The 21,645-nt window shown below is 38.6% G+C and overlaps 1 protein-coding gene across 1 annotated transcript in view; it reads left to right on the top strand.

The window, feature by feature from the left end:
• Positions 1-19,768, top strand: part of MRPS6 (mitochondrial ribosomal protein S6) — a 43,286-nt gene extending 23,518 nt beyond the window's left edge. The window contains exons 2-3 of the mRNA XM_063305390.1: positions 5,393-5,532; positions 18,882-19,768. Coding sequence (XP_063161460.1) covers positions 5,393-5,532; positions 18,882-19,059 — 318 coding nt within the window. The 3' untranslated portion in view covers positions 19,060-19,768. The remainder of the gene's footprint in view (positions 1-5,392; positions 5,533-18,881) is intronic.
• Positions 19,769-21,645: the final 1,877 nt, after the last annotated feature.

The following is a 21,645-nucleotide window of genomic DNA, read 5'->3' as shown; positions in this document are numbered from 1 at the left end:
CTCCTGAAGGGGCCATCGCTCGACCCAACCAATCTGGACAGTTTTCGTTCAGTCTCCCAACCTCCCCTTTCTAGGGAAGGTTGTTGAGAAAGTGGTCACAGTGCAGCTTCAAAGGGCTCTGGATGAAGTGGATTATCTGGACCCCTTTCAGTCAGAATTCAGGCTGCGATATGGGACTGAGACAGCATTGATCGCTCTCTTGGATGACCTGTGATGGGAACGGGATGGGGGCAGTGCGACCATCCTTGCTCTTCTTGACCTCGGTGGCCTTCAATACCATTGATCATGCTATACTTCTGGACTGGCTTCGGGAGTTGGGGATGGGCGGCACTGTGCTGTACTGGTTCTCCTCCTCCCTCTAGGGTTGGTTCCAGTAGGTGTTGGTGGGAGGGGAGAGGTCCAGTCCACGGCCCCTACTGTGTGGGGTGCTGCAGGGCTCGGTTCTCTTACCCCTCTTATTTAACATCCACATGAGGCCGCTGGGTGAGGTGATCCAACGGTTTGGGGTGAGATGATATTAATATGCCGATGATACCCAGCTTTATATCTCCTCCTCGGACTATCTGAGTGATGCTGTGGATGTCCTGTCTCAGGGCCTGGAGGCTGTAGTGGCCTGGATGGGGCGCAATGGGCTCCAGCTCAACCCAAGCAAGACCGAGTGGCTTTGGGTGCTTGGGCCTCCTGGTACCAAGGTTTTTCCATCTTTGGTCCTGGATGGGGTGGCACTGCCCCAGACGGATCCGGTGCGCAATTTGGGGGTCCTCTTGGACTCACGGCTCTTGCTGGAAGAGCAGGTGGCAGCCGTGGCTAAGAGGACCTTTGCACACCTTCGGATTGTGTGCCAGTTGTGCCCATTCCTGGACCAGGAGGCAGTACTCACTGTCATTCATGCCCTCATGACCTCCCATTTGGACTACTGCAACATGCTCTACGTGGGGCTGCCCTTGAAGAGCGTTTGGAGGCTTCAGCTGGTACAAAATGCAGCTGCCCATTCCTTCGTTTGCGAGAGGCAAGGCTGGGCTGGAGAGTCTAGTGAACGGTTGTCCCCGACAAGCCGTTCCTCCTCTAGATGGGCTTTTACGTTCTTTTCTTCTTGCCATTTCAAGGCAGGAGCCCATTGGCTCGCCCTTTGATCACTGCCTATCAGCTGATCTTGTTTTCTTCTTTTTAGGTTTCCAGCTGGTTGAGCTCTGCGGCTTTTTTTCCCACTGTTTCTGCTGAGCTCCCCCTCCTTCCACTCAAAGTCAGACTGCATTCTGACAGGTTCATGGGAACTTTCAAATTTTTAAGTAAGGTTTTTAAGAAAATGGGACAAAATGGACATTTATATTAAAGCAACGGGACGGTCTGGAAATGTTAAAAAAAATGGGACTGTCCCGTTCAAAATGGGACTTATGGTCAGCCTACCTTTAAAGCCCTTCATGGCTTGGGACTGGGTTACCTTAGGGACTGTCTTTTCCCAGTCAGTTTTGCCTGTCCAATCTGGTCCAGCAGGATGGGCATGGTCCGGGTCCTGTCAGCCAAGGAATGTCGGCAGTCAGTGTCCTAACAACCAGGAAACACACTGAGACAATGAACTGGTCTCTAATATTTATTACTAGTAAACAAGAATCCTAACAAACTGAAGAAGCGTGGGAAAAACCCAGACATATAACCCCCAAGGGTTAAGGCGGTCCCGATCTGTGTCTCTTTGAATGGCTGAACAGTTCCTCAGTGCTACGCATGCGCTTGACAGTCCGGATGGGAGCCCCCTGCTCGCCATCCTTACTCATGACAGTCAGGGACCAGGAAGCGTGCCTTTTCTGCTGTGGCGCCTGCCCTCTGGAACATCCTCCCTCCTGATACTAGGATGGCCCCGACCCTGTTGGCTTTCCGGAAGGCTTTGAAGACTTGGCTTTGTGCCTGGGCCTGGGGCCCCAAGTGTGGGAAGGGCCCCGTTTCATGGTTATGTTAACACCATAGCTTTTAAGATTGCTTGGCTGTATTTATATTTATATTTAATTTGTGTTATTGTTTTTATTGTTTTATATTATGACTGTTTTTATTGTTGTTAGCTGCCCAGAGTCACTGGTTTGAGATCGGTGGCAATACAAATTAAATAAACAAACAAACCAGTGGGCCTCCCAAGTGTGGAATTACAGCTTCCAGTATCTCTCTTGTAGGGGCCATGTTGGTTTGGTCTTATGAGAATTAGCAAAATCTAAAAAAAAAACATGCATTCCACCCTTAATGGATTGGTTGGTTCTTACTAAATTAGTAGCCTGTATGAACAGTCCTAGTTCTACTTTCAGGTTACTGTACCTTTTTAAATGTATTTCAAGATTTGGAGACTATTCCTAACAAAATGTACTAAGGGAATACTGTACCTATGCTAAAACAGATGAACTATGTTTCTCTAATGACGACAGTTGAGGATTAGAAGTATTTTTAACAGTTATGCAGCATGTGGAAACACTATCCCTTATCACAGATCATAGAATCAAATTCTGGAGTTGGAAGAGTTATTGAGACCAATCTGCTCTGGGTGGGTCAGGAGCCATTCCAGTGATTAGAAAACTTAAATTCTAATATGTGGAGTTGATTTTAGCTTTTTAAGTTGGATAGGCTACTTTCCTTGGTGGTGGTGTCCCTGGAGAGGTGAAGCTGAAATTTTCAACCCCTGTTTATATTTTTAGGGATTGAGGATGACAGAAAATAATTCTGGAGAGCTTAACACACCAACATTTTATTGTAATCATATGAATACTTCCATTCTATGTGTATGTGTTCTGATGTTTTCTAAAATGCAAAACAAAGAAACTGGTCTCAGGTGCATTGGAAGTTTATTACAAAGGTTTGCTGCTGCATTAGAGCTTTACTGGTAAGTACCTGACTTTAAATGAGTCCAATATATTATCTGCAGCCAGTATAGCACCTGAAGAGTAGGGATAATGTGGCCATTTTCTGAGCCTATGTACTCCCCTAGACAGCTTCCTGCACCAGGTGTAATCTTCAGACTGTCTTCAACGGCAGCTCCATATGGAGTAATACTACAGTAATTCAAGAGATTACCAGTGTGTGTACTGCTGAGGTCAGGCTGTCGTCATCCAGAAATTGCTAAATTGGACTCACTATCTGAAGCTGTGCATAGGTTCTCCTGCTTACTGAGGCCATAGGTACTTTCAGTGATCATTTAGTATCCAAGAATAACCACATATCCTGTACTTGGTTCTATAGGGGAAACATCACCCCAACTGGTATTGGGGTTAAGGACAGTTTCTGGATAGGATAACTGCTCAGATATGATGAATTTCCAGGCTAATAAGCCATGTCTATCTCTCTGATTCATCTTCAGGCAGTTGGCCTTCATCCAGCCCTTCGCAGCCCACAACTGTTCTATTGCCTCTCAGATGAAAAAGACAAAATTTGTATATCTCATTCCAAAATTCTGGACAGTCTCTACCAATGGCTTCATACAGGCTTCAACACCATGGGTGATCAGACTAAAGTCTGGAATTCCCTGCATGACTTCCATAGCATTGAATGAAAGTCCCCCAGCCCTGTTTTGAAAATGGCTCCTCCAGGAATGCAAACACTGCAACACTGTGCCTTCAATTGCCAACTTGCAGACCTATGCCAATGAGATTCCATGGTCTGTGGTATTACAAGCTGCTGAGAGATTAAGGAGGGTAAATAGGATGGCTCAGGGTTCCTACTGCATTTTTGAAAATGGTGGGCAACTATTCTCTTGATTTTTTTTTAATTAGAGTGGTTTCTAATGCTCATAGAAATGGGGCTGTGGGGCCATAGCTTGCCTACTCCAACTTACATAAACACTGGTGGGTTTTAAACTGGCATTGGCTAACTATGAAACTGAACTTGAGATCATGTTGAATAGTTTAATAAAAATGTCAACTCAGGTGCAACAGTTGTGAAAAGGGCAAATTCCTTATTATGAGTTATTAAAGGAATGGAAACAAAACTACTAAATATCTCTTGGTAGTACTATGTTTTAAATGCTGTTTACAATCCTGGCTGGTTTATCCCGAAAGGATATTGTAGAGCTGGGAAAGATGGGTGAAAACTGCAGCTGCAGTAAGTTGTACCTTTATTAAAAAAAAAAAAAGAAGAAAGAATAAAATATTTAAATCTTTTAATGTTAGAAATGTGGCTGAGAGGGGAGAGAAAGCAATGACTAGAATGCATGCTGTAGAAAAAAGGACAAATATTTTTTTCATCTTTTATTATACTAGAGCTCTGGGGTTTGATAGTGAGACTGATAGGTGGTGGATTCAAGATGTGATGGTCCCTAGCTTGCATTACTTTGGAAGATTAGGTAGAATCAGAACCTGAAGACTAGTGATTAGTTATAAGCAACCAGCAATACCTGATTCAGAGAGAGCAATAAGCATGGGGGAAATGCTGGGGAGCAGATTGCTGTCACTGTGTATTGATTAAACATTTTCTGTAAACATCTGGATCTTAAGCTAAATGACCTTTGGTCTGATCCAGCAAGATTCTGTTAAACGTTTCAGTTTAAAAGCTTAAAGTAGCACATTGCTATCTGAAGTTGAACGGAGATGCTACAGGCAATAATCTATAATTATACATGTATGATAAAATATATTCTTGTTTCTTCAGAATCCTTTTTAAATATCTTTTTCCTCCTCCACATCCATTTAAAATACTGAATTCCTTCATTAACTGAATTTGCTTAGCCATACTAAAAGGGAGCTAGGAATAAATTGTTTTTAGTTTTAGTTTTAGACTTGGGAATATAGTCTGCATTCACATTTTCTCTGAAATCTCGTTAAACTCAAAAAAAAAAAAATTTTGAGAAACTACTCGTGAGACTGCTTTTAATGGGTGTGTAATTTGACATTACAGTCTTACAGATGATGAAAGAATAACCAAACTTTTGGGACTTTCCCTTGCTTTGCCATCTGTCTTTTCCCCCTTCCTTTCTAGTCCAGTCAGTTAAAAGTAATTGTCATTAACTCTGCACGTATTATTTTGAAATACATATCTTCTATACAGACACTGACAGTTGAAAAATGTGAGTGAACTCCTTGTGCCCTTATTATTGCCAAGAGATTAGTTCTTTCAGTGTTGTAAAGACAAATTAATGGCCCCAATTATCCACTAAATTGAAGACCTGATGTTACTTGTGCCTTTTGAATGAGTGTAGATGTAGATTATGCATGCACTTTTACAATACAGTGTGGACAACTTTTACTAAGACTGTTATGTTAAAAAATGTCACACACATTCACAAGCACATATATTGCATTGTTCTCTATATTTGTTATTTTTTCACTTTTTGCCCCCTCTCTGTTCTGTTTATTAAATAAAGCAAGAGTAAATGTCATTAACTGCACTATAAATAAATGTGTATATTTTTTTCTGTTTAAAGCCAGAGACAGCTGCAACACTGAGGCGCACAGTGGAAGCTTTGCTGGAGAAAGGAGCAGTGGTGAGGAATTTGGAAAACTTGGGCGAAAGAATGCTGCCATACAAGATTGTAAAGCATGATCAGCATCATGTCAGAGGAGGGTATGAGCTATTCAATCCTTGCATATAATTTTGATAGACTTTGAATGTAATTCAAAGAAGAGATAGCGGCACAGAAATATACAGAAGAGCAATGCTGGAACTGGGACTTGGATATTGTCTCAGCAGCTGCTCCTACATAGTGTCCCCAAACCTGGTGCCTACCAGATCAGTTAAGCTACACTGCTGTCTTTTATGAATACATCAAATTGGTGGTGGTGATAGAGTTGTGGTACAACATTCTGAAGAGTACCAAGTTGAGGAATATTAAGGACGGAAGATGATTCCTAGTCAAAGCTACTGTGTGCATGCATTTCTTCTCTATGCATATATACATTTATTTGAATTGTATCCAAGATCTGAAAAATACTGTCAGAGGTCCCTGAATGAAAATAAGTGACATTTGTTTGTTAGCTTGTTCATTAGATCAATTTATATAGCTACCCATTTCCCAGTTGTAACTTTTGGAAGCAAACCTAGCCAAAAAAAAAAATCCCCATTGCATGCATATACCCAAATTATATGAACCAATAGTTAATAACTGCAAAATGAGATACAGAAGTATCCCCCAAATATATAAATGGAATAGTTATCTTTGGTCTTCATTGGCTTCATTACTTGCTTCCACTTCATAATACTTTGTATGTACAGTGTTTCATCACAATTTATATAAAATAACATCCTCCCCTGCAACCATTCTAAAAGCTATGAGTTGCTTACAAAAATACATATATTAAATTCTGAAATTTGAAAGCAACATTAAAACTATATTAAACTCTCTAAAACTCTAAAAAGGACCTATTTAAAAAGCTTGGGTTTAAGCCCCCTTCTAAACTGTAATGAGGCCAGCATCAAGCCCAATGGCAATGTTTTCTACAGTACTGCTCTCACCATGGAAAAAGTAGAATATGCTCTTCATGTGAAATGAAACCATAATCTATTCAGGACCTTAGAATATGGGGCAGTCTGTATAAGATTAGAAAGTCATGGAAGTACTGCAGACCTAAGTTATATACACTCCTTATCTTCAAGGAGTGCATTGTGTTAATCCAACCTTGAGACTACTAGTCTGTATCTACCTGAAACTAGGTCCCCTCCAGGAGGGGCACAATTGGTTAATCAGCTGAAGCTGAGAAAAGGCTTTCCTTGCTACTGTTACATGGTTATCCAGTACTAATGCTGGAGCAAGGAGGACTGCCCCCCCCATTTCCTTATAGAGAAGGAATGTGACCCCATCCAGAATAGCAGTATCATCTCAACCCTGTGGTCCAGTCCCTCACGTTAGCAGCCTACTTGCCTGAATTCAGCTTCAGATGTTCTCCAACATTCAATTCTTTACCTATCTGGAAGCATGCTGAGGCTCTTGAAACATCCAGCTCTCAACTGTCTGGAATGAAGTACAGCTGAGTATCATCAGCATACTGGAGGCAACTAGCACCAAATCTGCAAATGATCTTTCCCAATAGATTCCTATAGGTATTAAGAAAAAGGAGAGACAGGATGGAATCTTGTGTGACCTTCTTGGACATATCTGGAAATTAGTTGCAAAAGAGGAGAGTGGTCATCTAAGAGCAATTAAGATTTCTGACAATGGGTAATAAGAGATCTGCTCATCACTGAGTGTACAGGTGTATTTTAGTAGTACATGTGATTCAGTTTCAACCTTTGTATCAGAGTATACACAAGTGTGATTTTTGTAAAGGGTACCGGTATATCTGCCTGCTATCATTCTAATGGGTAACTCATCAGTTTGGGCCAGGGAGTAAAGTCTCTTGTGGAATGTGTAAAATGTTTAAAAAATATTTAAGGATAGTCCAAGAATAGAGGGAAATTGCACTATAGCAGGAATTGGAAACACTAGCTCTGTCAGGTTGGATGTCTTGGTCCCAGATCCCCTGCTTAAACTGGGCCAAGGTTTCATTGAGGCCAAGAATGCATATTGCTGGAACTGAAAAAAGCTACAGTACTGTATGTCAAACCATCATTTATTTGTCGTCTTAAGAAAGAAGCAAATCTATCTAACAAGGTAAGGTGGACCAAGAAGGTTCTCCAGAAGATTTGCTTGGAGCAGAAGCTAAGGCTGCAAAGTCTCAGATGAGCCCCAAATAAAATGCAATCTAGTTCTAGTCATATGAGAGCATTAAGAGTCAAATAAGGACTGTGTGTTACAGATTTTAGGAGTTTTAATTGGATGCTTTTGAATCTAAAAGTGTCATTGTAGATGCACAGTGAGCACCATACAACATCAAGCCCAGAACTTTAGGTTTAAACAATTTAATTGATACATAGTTGTTACCATGTTGGCTTGCATATTTGATAATTACAAGGGATGCTTTTTGACTTCTTATTAAGCTCACTCACTTAATTAGTCCAGCAAGTAGAAGATTGAAAATGGACATCTAGATACTTAAAGGTTTTAATTTGCTTAATAAGTCTCCCATTGAACTTCTAACTAGTGGGAGACTTAAAATGCTTTCTTCAGAATACTAAAACTTTCCTTTAGTATAGTATAGTAATTTTGAGGGGTTCCCTAGAGCAATAAGATGACAAACCTTTAAGGCATCTGCACAGACCCACATGAGATACAGATAGAATGGCTGCATCATCAGCATATAGGAGAATAGAAATGGGGCAATTGGTAAGAGATAGAGAATGAAATTTTAGCTTAGCAAAAATCTCAACTACGTTGTTGATATATAAATTAAACAATAGTGAGGCAAGAATACATCCTTGCTTAATGCCCTTTACGGGAGGGGAATTAAAAGTGTAGATAATCAGTTTTCTCTAAGAATTCCTACAGTTGTGATGCCACTACATTGCCACCAGCTTGGCTAAATACAGAATGTGGAACCCTGGTTTATAATTGTTTGAATTGGCTAGGTCCAAAGATGACTTCCATAAGAAGGCCTCATCATTGCTGCTTTTACTATTGTGGAAAACTGCTGTCTTAGAGAAATGTTACTACTCTCAGAAATCATGGGCAGAATTGAATTTTTAGAGGCTGTTATTAATCAAGCTAGGGTAGGATCAACCAGAGAAGTAATAGCACAAATGATCCATTGACCATACTCACTTCCTTGAGAGATAAGTAGTGAAACTGGTTCAGACAAATATTATTAGACAGTGTGCTAGACGCCCTAGGTGTGATACTACCCAAATCAGCATTAAGCTCAGCTCAAATCCAAATGTTTTTATTTGTGAAGAACCATATAAATTGTTCTTAATTGAACTCAGATGATAATAGGGTGCTGTCTGGGCTCCAAAAGGTACATTATCTGCCCAGCAGCACTAAAGACCTCCACTGGCCAATTCTCCACTGATGCCATCAGAGAGGAGGCCTATTGCATCTATGCTTTTCCTATTACCACAGCATGTGCTTCACAATGGGCTCTATATTCCATCTGGTCAGGCTTATCCCTAAATTTGAGCCACTGTGTCCGGCCACCTGCTCTCAAGTTTCATCACCTGAAACTGCTCTGTGTACCATGAAACGTGATAGGATAGGAAGTGCTTAGTGGCCAGCGCATGAAATGCCTGGGAGATGTTTTTCCATGTACAGATAGAAAGTAATATAACACTAAAATATCTCTGTCCTATTAGATTTACTTAAATTCTATCACTACCTTTTGTTGGTATAAATTGAACAAGTTGCTTAGTAGGTAGATAAGCTTTCGAGGAGTTAACTAACTTTTATATATTCTCAGGAGTTTAAACTCACCTACTTCTTGCCCTCCTGAATTAATAGATACTGTGAAATAGATATTGTGAAATATTTAATGGCCTTGAAGCCTAGTGATTGTTGTATGTTTACATAACAGGTGCATTTAGCTTTGAAAAGAAATGGTTCCTGCCCTAGAGCCAGGGGCCCAGAATAGTTCAGGATTATTGTTTTATATCCTGCTGATAGGTTTCATAAAAGCTTTTATTTGGTGCTGGAGAAGGAAACCACAATAGGTACAGACTTTTGATCTGATCCAATCTTTCTCACATTCATCTATGTCATTTGTCTTTCCAATTCTATTCCCATATTCCAGGGAATAGAATTGACCTATATGTGTAAGCTAACCATGTTTCAGATGTTAAAATTGGTAATTCGATCTTTTCTACAAGTGTTTACCAGACATGCTCAGGATCTCTGGGATGCCCAGTTTGAGCCTTGAGAGTGGTAGACAAGGTACTATTCTAGTCCCCCTCTGAACCTCATAAACAGTAATACTGATCTTGTTTTAATAGGGCTTCTCCAGCAGAGTCTAAAAATAATGATACATTATTAAAAAGCTGAAGTTCACTCTTCGTAAAACAGAGATTTTTTGGCAGTGTTTTGAACAGGTTCTCCCATGGGCGCCCTGTCACAATAGATTATCTGAGAACTGTTTTCCCATTAGGATTCTGAGAAAGGTTGGGTCCAGGTGCTTGTCGGTTGCTGATTAACTTTTTAAAAGTCTCTCTTGGGAATGTAGCTTGTTAGTATATTTGAAATCCATAAATTTTAATCTTGATATTAATTAATAATATCAAAATATCAAATGTATTATCTTGATATTTTAATTAAAATCCATAAATTTTAATCCGGTGTGTATAAATGTGTATAAGTAGATATCTGTGCTTCCCTTTTAATCTGGAATAAATAATTATGTGGCATTTTCACCTAAGTCTTTGTAGCTGATATTTTGATAGGAGATATAAAAATATTACTGTATATTTTCATTCATCATCTATGTACAAGGCACCAGAATTGCTGTGGGTTTTGCAATGAATTAGTGGGATTTAGTTGAAGAACTTTTTTTCCTCCCACATTGATAATACCACTGAGTTCTTCCAGAACATCTCCCCTTAGACCAAATGCCATCCAGACACATTGCACTATAGTTTCTCTAATTGCAGCTGAGATAAACTCATTACAGAGTTGTAGTCCGACGTTTCTGGAAAGCTATAGCTGGAATGGGCTGCTTTGGAGAATTTGAGCTATATTTCATTAGTTTGCTTGAAAATGAGTTTGCTTGCATTTCTGTAAGCAAAGCAAAATAATTATTTATTTCTGTAAATAATTTTTGACCTTAATTTCCTTCCCTCCTTAACTCCAAACAATATTTACATGTCAATTCACAGTTCATTGCTCTAAATGAAGGCAACTGTGATGCTGCTTTGCACATTGTAAAGTTGCTGGGTTGCACAAAATGACAGTTGTTGCTGGCTTGATCATCTGTTTTCTGTTGACAGGCAGAATCTTAGCTGAGCTTCTAAACTGCAGTATTTTTTGTTTGTTTAAGTCTACGTATGTTATAATTCAGAAAAGAAAATGGACTTTTCTAAAGTAATTCCCATAGATCAAAGGAAAAAATCAAATTCATGATCTGGCTCCAGTGCTGTAAAGAAGATATTGGATACATGTAACTGCTGCATTTAGATCAAATTTCTGGCTAGAACAAGACACATGAAAGGGGGCAACAATTCACTAGTCCCACCCTTTAACACTGAAAGCAAGATTTCCATGTCAGTGGGAGAAATGTGAAGTTTTTTATGACCTTTCCCTATCCAGCACACACTCCTATGATACTGGACTGCAGATCCCTTCACCCCAACCAAGAGGCTTGTGGGGTGATGGCCTCTGCTGATATTGAACTTTGCAGTCTACTGTCTTATTTCATGGCAAAGTACCTGTCGGAAAGGCTACATTTAACCATCCCTTTTGGAAATAGCCTATTTCTGCTTGAAAAACAGTTCGTGGCTAACAGTAGGGAAAACATTTTCTTTTTTGACTGTACGCTGAGCGTTGTCAAAGGATGCGAACTTTGTACATTAAAACATTTTTTTAAAGAGAGAAATCTAAAGTCCATAGCTGAATAAATTTTCAGGACTCCATGATTCTTAATCAGAGGAGATGGTAGAAAATGTAGAAAAAGGAAAGAAGTAGATGTTGTACATTTGATTAAGGCAGCATAAAGGAACATCTTTCTGTATAGGCTACATTTCTGCAGAAATAATCTGTTGGGTGCCATTCTTGCCAGTGACACTTGAAATAAGCAGTAGGTGGAACAAAAGTCAAAAGTTGGTTAGTCTTCTTTTTTCCCCTTTTCCTGGTATGCTTGCTTGCTCTCCCTCTCCCTCTCCCTCTCCCTCTCCCTCTCCCTCTCCCTCTCCCTCTCCCTCTCCCTCTCCCTCTCCCTCTCCCTCTCCCTCTCCCTCTCCTCTTTTTGCTTTCTGCTCCTTTTCTTGAAGCGAACTACTGGAAGAAGGACAAATTGCTTTTGGCAAATTCGCTTGCAAAGTGCTTTAGAATGTATATATTTGTTAATAAATTTTTAAAAACAAACTGTATACCGTAGAAAAGCATTGAATTATAATGATTTAAAAGTATGTGTCTTGCTTTATGTCTTCCTGAATAACTGCAAGATTATTGGAAAAGTGTCTCACTTTTAAAACCAATTTGCCATTAGAGCTAAGAACAATCAGCATTTCTTCACACGTAAGGGCATATATTGAGAGCCAGTTTGGTGTAGTGGTTAAGGCATCAGGGCTAGAAACCGGAAGACAGTGAGTTCTAGTCCTGACTTAGGCACAAAGCCAGCTGGGTGACCTTGGGCCAGTCACTTTCTCTCAGCCCTAGGAAGAAGGCAATGGCAAACCACTTCTGAAAAACCTTGCCAAGAAAATTGCAGGGCCTTGTCCAGGCAGTCTCTGAGAATCAGACACGATTGAACAGATGAAAAAAAAAGGGCATATATAGGTCTCTACATATACTCAACATCCATATTCCTTCTATTCTTTGAAATCCTCTTTTTTTTTGTATATCAACTAACGAAGAATATTCTAAAGTTGGAATTAATAAAGGATCTGCTATGATTTTCCAAGAGTTCTATGAAATCAAGATAGCCTTTAAATTTTGGGTAGGTTTCTGTTTTCTGTATTATACTGAGTCTGATAAACTTTTGAAAGCTCTATAGAAGCTCACTCTAAAGAGTTACTGTTTTATAATATGCACATTGAGATAGATTAGTTGACAGATCTCTGCAAAACTTGTAATCAACTGGCAAGGATTTCCTACTCCCAGGCTTTAAGGAAGTAATGTCAAGATCAACTCCTGCTGACTTCAATGACACATCCATGCAATTTGCTTGGCAATAATATAAGAATGGTTTTGCTGTTGCTTTCTTTCAGAATTTTTTTTTAAACTTTCCAGTCTAGTCTACAGCCATAAATCCCCTGGTAGTCCCTATCCAAGAGAAAGCATAAGATATGTGGGGATAGATAAACTATGATGACTCAGAAAAATGTCTAGGCCTAGCATACATATTTTGCATTGGGTTTTGATTGGTGAACCTTGGGATTTTAGTAACAATAGTTCCTTCAACCTTAATAATTTCTACCATTATTTAAATGTAGAATGAAGGAACACTGTAAGATGAACTTGAAAAGAATTACTATATTTTGTCAGGTGTCATAGTTGAGCTGTTTCTCTATTCAATCATGTAAAATTGCATTCTTTTCTATTTTCCCTTTCTCATTCACTTCACATCCTTCCATAATGGTTTGACTCAAGCAGTTTTAAAGATTATACGATAAATAATTAAAATCTGTTTTATGTAAAGAGAACCCACATATAAAATTGTTGTTGTTTATTCGTTTAGTCGCTTCCGACTCTTCGTGACTTCATGGACCAGCCCACGCCAGAGCTTCCTGTCGGTCGTCAACACCCCCAGCTCCCCCAGGGACGAGTCCGTCACCTCTAGAATATCATCCATCCATCTTGCCCTTGGTCGGCCCCTCTTCCTTTTGCCTTCCACTCTCCCTAGCATCAGCATCTTCTCCAGGGTGTCCTGTCTTCTCATTATGTGGCCAAAGTATTTCAGTTTTGCCTTTAATATCATTCCCTCAAGTGAGCAGTCTGGCTTGATTTCCTGGAGGATGGACTGGTTGGATCTTCTTGCAGTCCAAGGCACTCTCAGAATTTTCCTCCAACACCACAGTTCAAAAGCATCGATCTTCCTTCGCTCAGCCTTCCTTATGGTCCAGCTCTCGCAGCCATATGTTACTACAGGGAACACCATTGCTTTAACTATGCGGGCCTTTGTTGTCAGTGTGATGTCTCTGCTCTTAACTATTTTATCGAGATTTGTCATTGCTCTTCTTCCAAGGATTAAGCGTCTTCTGATTTCCTGACTGCAGTCAGCATCTGCAGTAATCTTTGCGCCTAGGAATACAAAGTCTTTCACTGCTTCTACATTTTCTCCCTCTATTTGCCAGTTATCAATCAAGCTGGTTGCCATAATCTTGGTTTTTTTGAGGTTTAGCTGCAAACCAGCTTTTGCACTTTCTTCTTTCACCTTCATCATAAGGCTCCTCAGTTCCTCTTCACTTTCAGCCATCAAAGTGGTATCATCTGCATATCTGAGATTGTTAATGTTTCTTCCAGAGATTTTAACTCCAGCCTTGGATTCCTCAAGGCCAGCTTGTCGCATGATGTGTTCTGCATACAAGTTGAATAGGTAGGGTGAGAGTATACAGCCCTGCCGTACTCCTTTCCCAATCTTAAACCAGTCTGTTGTTCCGTGGTCTGTTCTTACTGTTGCTACTTGGTCGTTATACAGATTCTTCAGGAGGCATACAAGATGACTTGGTATCCCCATACCACTAAGGACTTGCCACAATTTGTTATGGTCCACACAGTCAAAGGCTTTAGAATAGTCAATAAAACAGAAATAGATGTTTTTCTGAAACTCCCTGGCTTTTTCCATTATCCAGCGGATATTGGCAATTTGGTCTCTAGTTCCTCTGCCTTTTCTAAACCCAGCTTGTACATCTGGCAATTCTCGCTCCATGAACTGCTGAAGTCTACCTTGCAGGATCTTGAGCATTACCTTACTGGCATGTGAAATGAGTGCCACTGTTCGATAGTTTGAACATTCTTTAGTGTTTCCCTTTTTTGGTATGGGGATATAAGTTGATTTTTTCCAGTCTGATGGCCATTCTTGTGTTTTCCAAATTTGCTGGCATATAGCATGCATTACCTTGACAGCATCATCTTGCAAGATTTTGAACAGTTCAGCTGGGATGCCGTCGTCTCCTGTTGCCTTGTTATTAGCAATGCTTCTTAAGGCCCACTCAACCTCACTCTTCAGGATGTCTGGCTCTAGCTCACCGACCACACTGTCAAAGCTATCCCCGATATTGTTATCCTTCCTATACAGGTCTTCCGTATATTCTTGCCACCTTTTCTTGATCTCTTCTTCTTCTGTTAGGTCCTTGCCATCTTTGTTTTTGATCATACCCATTTTTGCCTGGAATTTACCTCCAATGTTTCTAATTTTCTGGAAGAGGTCTCTTGTCCTTCCTATTCTATTGTCTTCTTCCACTTCCGCGCATTGCTTGTTTAAAAATAATTCCTTATCTCTTCTGGCTAACCTCTGGAATTTTGCATTTAATTGGGCATATCTCCCCCTATCACTGTTGCCTTTTGCTTTCCTTCTTTCTTGGGCTACTTCTAGTGTCTCAGCAGACAGCCATTTTGCCTTCTTGGTTTTCTCTTTCTTTGGGATGTATTTTGTTGCCGCCTCCTGAACAATGCTGCCAACTTCTGTCCAGAGTTCTTCCGGGACCCTATCTACTAAGTCCAGTCCCTTAAATCTATTCTTCACCTCCACTGCATATTCCTTAGGAATATTAGTGAGCTCATATCTAGCTGATCTGTGGGTCTTCCCTAATCTCTTTAGTCTGATCCTAAATTGTGCAAGAAGAAGTTCATGATCTGAACTACAGTCAGCTCCAGGCCTTGTTTTTACCGACTGTACAGATGTCCGCCACCTTTGGCTGCAAAGGATGTAATCAATCTGATTTCGGTGTTGTCCATCTGGTGAAGTCCATGTATAAAGCCGTCTCTTAGGTTGTTGGAAGAGAGTGTTTGTTATGCAGAGTGAATTGTCTTGGCAAAATTCTATCAGCCTGTGTCCTGCTTCGTTTTGTTCTCCCAGGCCATACTTACCTGTAATTCGAGGTGTCATTTGACTGCCCACCTTAGCATTCCAGTCTCCTGTGATGAAAATAACATCTCTTTTAGGCGTGTTGTCCAGTAGGTATATAAAATACTGATGCATATTTAAACAAAATAATTGAGGCTTGTTTTCATTTGTAATCCCATTACTTTCCCATTTTGGTGAAATATTTTCAACAATTCTGGAACAGCATCTTTTTTAATATGAAGCATTGGTTCTGTGTTTCAAGTTGCTTGTAACTGCTGAATCTTTTACTATAGGATCAATTCCAGTTATTTATTTTTTTATCGTATGGCATAGCAGTTTGGTGTTCATGCTGCTTTTTCTTGCTGGGAAATCCTTGTGAGGTCCAGCAGCCAGATGTGTAGACTATTTAGCCATGACAAGTCACATTGCCCGGGGTGCACCACGAGGAGGCTAGTCTACATTGCTTCAAGTTGGGCTGAGAGTGAGTGACTGGCCCAAGGTCACCCAGCCGGCTTTCATGCCTAAGGCCAGACTAGAACTCACAGAATCCTGGTTTCTAGCCCAGAACCTTAACCTTAACCTTAATTCTAGTTATGATGAAGACTAACAGCCTCCCTTGTGGAAGGATTAGTTAGATAGATGTTGTACTATACATAATAAGCATGCTTTAACCAAATATTGCTGTCCATTTCATTTAAAGAAAGATAATTTGAAAATGGAGGGTTCAGTTTGAATTGAAGAGGTAATGATTATGTATGCCTAATTCTCCCACATCTGCTTATTTTCTCCTACTATTCCTCTTTTATGCAGGTGGTTGGGTATAAACTACTGGAATAATTAAGTAATCAAACACTTGTTCTCTGCCTGAAATTCTGTTTTCTGTTCTCAAAGCTGTTTGTTCCCAATGAAAGTGGGCACTGGAATTTATTTTCTTTAATTTAACCTTTCTTCCTCAACATGAAGCTACATTATTAAGAATTAGATGTCTATTGATACAATGGTATTTTGAAGGTGGTCTTGCCCTCATGAAATAAATGTCTTTAATTCTTATAGGCTCATGAATGAAAAGAAGAACTTAAATTTATCTTTTTTATATTGGTCAAAGTAGAGGTGGCAGAGGGGAAAAGTTTACCTTCATAATTTCAGGCATTGCTAGCAGAACGTGAAAAATAAATCTCTGTAATATTTCCAAAGGCACAAAAATCTCCAGTCTGGTATGTTGAACTGCTGAATGAAAGCCAAGCTGTTTAATTTGGGGGAACTTGCCTTTGGAAGTCCAAAGTACAGAATTTAAGGTGAAGGGAAATTAAATATCTGCAATTTTGAATGTTTTTCTTTCTAGCTAGACTTTATTGAAAAATACAATTGTTAGAGTAAATTTTGGATGAATAGCATGCATATCTCAGACTATATGGCTTTAGATCTTAAGTAGGGCGTTATTCTCAATCATACTTTAAATGATTGAGAGGCAATACTTAGATCAATTGTTGTTCTACATATTACTCTAAACCTTTTGAGTTTCAGAAACTCTTCAGCAAGCAAGTTGATTAGGGATTAAAAAAGGAAGGTGGAAAATGAGAGAAATGTGACCAATCTTAGAGACATTTTGGATTAGCCTAATGGATAAATGTTATATTGGGAAACCTTCTGTCAAATGTATTGGATAGTCATTCTCTAGCTACATACTGTATGTCTCCAGGATTCCTAAAATGCAAAGATATCTTCCTTATATTCTCTGTGGCATCTTGTATACAGGTTCTAAACCTGTGTAGATGAACAATAGAGGCTAAGTAATAAAGTGGATTTTTAAAATTACATTTGTATGTAAGAATATAATGATGATCTACTTTCCGATTTATTGCATTTGTATTTGATTGCATTTGTTGCATAAGACATAAAAATTATTTCTATTTCTCATGTGACTTCTTTGTAGAAGACTGCCAGCTTCCCTTCTCCCAACGTTAGAAAATATTTATTTAAAGGTTTCCAATTGGAGATTATAATGCTGCTGTCCAATACATTTGGAGGGCACCAAACTGAAGAACACACTTTAAAGAATTTTAGAATTCTCACTTAGACTCTGCCCTACTAGGGACAGGCATGTCTGCTGCATATCCTGATTGCTATGGATATCCCATGTTAAAGTAGGCCAGAATTTGCCTTCTGCCCATTAGCTTTTCCAGTATTTACATTGGATAGTCATACCAGTTTGCAGACAGACCTTTTCCCTCAAATTGATTCATGGCATGGTATGCCATGCCAAACTATGTAAGGTGTAACCTAGAAAGTTGTCTTTTTTGTATAATAGCATAACTGCTTCTAAGATGTAGCCAAAAATGGTATATTTCATCTGGATACAGTCTTCTGAAAACTGTTTCATCTTATTTAGACTATTGTCTTTTCCCAAAATGCAAGATGGTCAGTAATGAGTACTACATAAGTTTGGGGTTTTGTGCTAGCTTTCTATTTATATAGACCAACTATTTGGCTGTGCTGATTCCAGTGGAATCCAGATTTATTATTTTTCCCTTTTATTTTTATTTAAAACAAAGGTATATTTTCAAAAAAGATACTATTTATGAATGGACTGAAGTTATACAATTAATGCTCAATATAACATTAGTCAATGCTCAATATAACAAAGCAGAGTACGCTGAATTGTTTTCATGATATAAAAAGGAGTATAAATTACTGAGCTTAATGCCAAAATCTCCACTATATTAAGTTTAAAAAAGAAAAAGAAACCCCCCCCCAAATAATATAGGTAAATATTTAAATTCTGACTTTCCCCTTTCTTTGTACTCATACCAATTGGCAGTATTATTGGCATAAATTTTAGAAACCATACTCTTAAGTGGTTGTATTTACCTTGCTGTGTAATATGCTGTATATGGAAGCCATTCTTGTTTAAATTTAGTTAAACTTCTATTATGTATATATACTGTTTCTTCATTGCTTCATATTCTTCAAGTTTAAGTTCCCAGTCAGATACGGAATCCAGATTTATTGAACAGGCATTATATACATCTTAATTGTTTTAAAACTCAAAATCTTAATTGAGATTTTCAGCTACTGCTTTTCTTTGCACTTCCTATCCTTTTAAAAAATTATACTTTTCAAAACTGTTTGAAATTCTTGTTTATGGCAATATAAAATTAACTTTAAGCATCTAGTGCAGAATTATTATGAGTAATATATGCATTAGCTCTGTAAATTTCAGTAAATTAAAACCTTTAATTTTTCCCCTTATGATTTCATATCTGAATGTTTAGCACCCTTGATTTAATTTGAAAACGTAGTGACATTTACAAAGGGAGAGAACAAAAAAAATGGGGTTTTTTTTTTGGTTTTTTTGTATTTGGCTTTATTTATTACTATGTTTTTCTTTATTTCCAGGTATTTTCTGGTAGACTTTGATTCTGCTCCAACGATTATTACAAGTCTATTGGACCATTTAAAACGAGACATTGATATAATCAGGTCTACTGTCTTAAAACATCATACAGAGCAGACTCAAGAATGTATGGGCATAATGCCAGTCAATTATGAAGATGAACTACGGAAGAAGAAATAACCAAAAGCCATAATAACATTGTTACCATTAATTTGAACCTTGTCATAAGCATGTGTGGTATGTGGTATGATGTTCCAACATAGTTTAATTTTGGCTGCTTTGCAGCCAATCACCTCTATTCTTATTTTTGTATTTTAAAAATCAGAGAGCTTTTTTCCTTCTTGTTGCTTCTCTTACTGAAATCTGGTCTGCTCCAAAAAGCTAATGCTGAAATTTTGTCACTTTGAACCAAGTAGAACTTTCTTCCAAATAAGCAGCTTTAAGATCAATTTAAATATTTCAGACTTAGCATTCAAACATGTAAAAACTGTAAATGTTAAATGAAATCTGTTGATAATTGCAATAAAATTTTTAAAAATCAATTTATAGACCAATGTATGTAGTCTGTTCTCTGGTGTACTGTTTCCTCCATTCAGCACATCTAAAATCTAATGAGTTCATGGAAGTTAAGAAAACTATATAGCTATTTAAAATCCCAACAGTCTTGAGTGTAATTTTTGTTTATCTTTGAACTAGGGCCAGATCATACCTTGCTGTTTTATTATTAATATATTCTTAAATGTAATCTCTACTGGCTTCTTGTTCTTCTTGCTACAATAAGCACATAGCATTGATAGTTGAATTGATTTCCTCATTCTGCAAGGCTTAAATGCATTCTCTGGGAATGAATTGATTAAACAAAGTTGTGGCGATTGCCTCATTTTATTTTTTTCCCCCCCACATTCTGCTTTTCTTTCTTGCCTCAATATGTCAATACGTTCTCCACTGGACTGGGAAATCCTACTTTTCCATAAAACCAACTAAGAATAGACTCACATGGTTACTTTTTTGAAAAATGGGGCTACATTCATGATAACATAACTAAGTATCTAATACTAGTTCTGATTGCTGTAGTTCTTAAAAACCATTTATTAATCACCAGCTTTTACAACAGGCCTCTTTAGTCTACCATACAGAAAACAGATCCACTCTATATCTGTTTGTATCACAACACCAGCTCTCCCATTTTATTTACTAGAGCCATCTTCCCTAGCCTGGAAATCCTTCTCTGATTCATTGTTACAGGAATCCAACAGATCTCCAAACTGAAGAGGTTGCACTCCAGAAATCAGAACTCTTGAAGTGTATGTCCCAGTCTAAAAACCTTGAGTTGAAAAAATTGCTGGTTCTGTACTGGTAGAAATCAATATGGCCAGATTCGGTTAGTTTAAGGGATGTTATGCAAATATACCCAGGTTATTTAAAATAAAAAGCCATTGTGCTATAAAAAGAAAAAACTGAGGAAACAAAGCATTACTATGTAATGTGCATCTTTCAGTGATAACTAGATCAAGGTGAGAGAGACAGAGATGGTAAAGCAAAAAGTAGAGCTTTGACCACTGAAGCCATCAACTACAGCAAAGCATTATATTGTACTGTGGTTGCCTTCATGCCCAAAGAGTTTTCACCAGAAATGTCTCTCTGACCTGTTTAGTGGCTGGCTCACAATGAGATATTCACCTCTTTCAAATCCCTCCACTTGCCCTGGTATGCACTTTCCTTTTTATTCCAAATATAAATATAATTAAATCTCTCTGCTGCCCAGATCTGTAATTAGCTATTGAAAGTTTGTAATATGCATTAGCATTTTAAAGCCCCAAGTAACTGAAGCTTTCTTTGGAGTAGACATTGACTTAATTCCAATGTATGGAAGTATTTCTTGGAAAATGGTGTTTTTAGTCAGATGAGAAGAGGTCCTGTATAAACTAGCTAGACATATTTTCCTATTTATATGTTTACATGATATGGTAGACTATTTCAAGAGCTGGAGTCACTCTCAGCTATAGATAGGTTAGCATTTCTGAGCATTTGGCACTGTCCTTTAAATAACCAGGAATACAAGGTTTTTCACAAAATGTGTTCGCCAGCCAGAAGCATATAGTACAGCCCTCCTGGACCAAGCCTGCACTGTTGGGGCCAGGATTACAGAAGGTATTTGTAAACTACTTGAAACCAAGTATTACAGTCAGATGTACAAATGGCATCAAGTTATTTTTGAAAATTCCAAATGGACTTTGAAAAACTCCTAGAACTTTTGAAAACTGGGGGACTGAGGAAAAAAAGAATTTTGATGGCCCTTCAGAGAGAGAGAGAGAGTTCAGAGGCTACTGATTAAAAGGTACCTTTCGGCTGTTTTCCTTTTTCAGTTTATTTCCTTTGGTGGTAAGAAAGGGCAAAAGAAGTCATGGGAAAACAGGAGAGGGCTGTAAATGAAAACTAATGTTTGGTGCCTTTTCTGTTTGCAACAAATGAAACAATATTTGGAGCTAAGCCAAAACTGAATTTTAAGAATTTTGAGGTTTTCATGGTCGTTTATAAAATATTATGATTGGCATGGCTAGTCATAAAATGCCCATTGATCAATGAGGTCAATTGCCAGCAACGTCTCTAAGCCCTTCTCCACAGACGCTTTGTTCTACTCATGCTTAACTTGGTCTTTCCAGGCCAGATTGGCAGCATATTTCCCAAATCAAAAGAGTAGGTACAGCAACCTGCCACTTCTTTTTTCTAAGAATATGAAATTGTGGGACCCAGGACATTATTGTG

Source organism: Candoia aspera, chromosome 5 (assembly GCF_035149785.1).
Source record: "Candoia aspera isolate rCanAsp1 chromosome 5, rCanAsp1.hap2, whole genome shotgun sequence".
Taxonomy (NCBI): Eukaryota; Metazoa; Chordata; class Lepidosauria; order Squamata; family Boidae; genus Candoia; species Candoia aspera.
The sequence above is the reverse complement of the archived record's forward strand: the minus strand, read 5'-3'. Positions and strand labels throughout refer to the sequence as shown.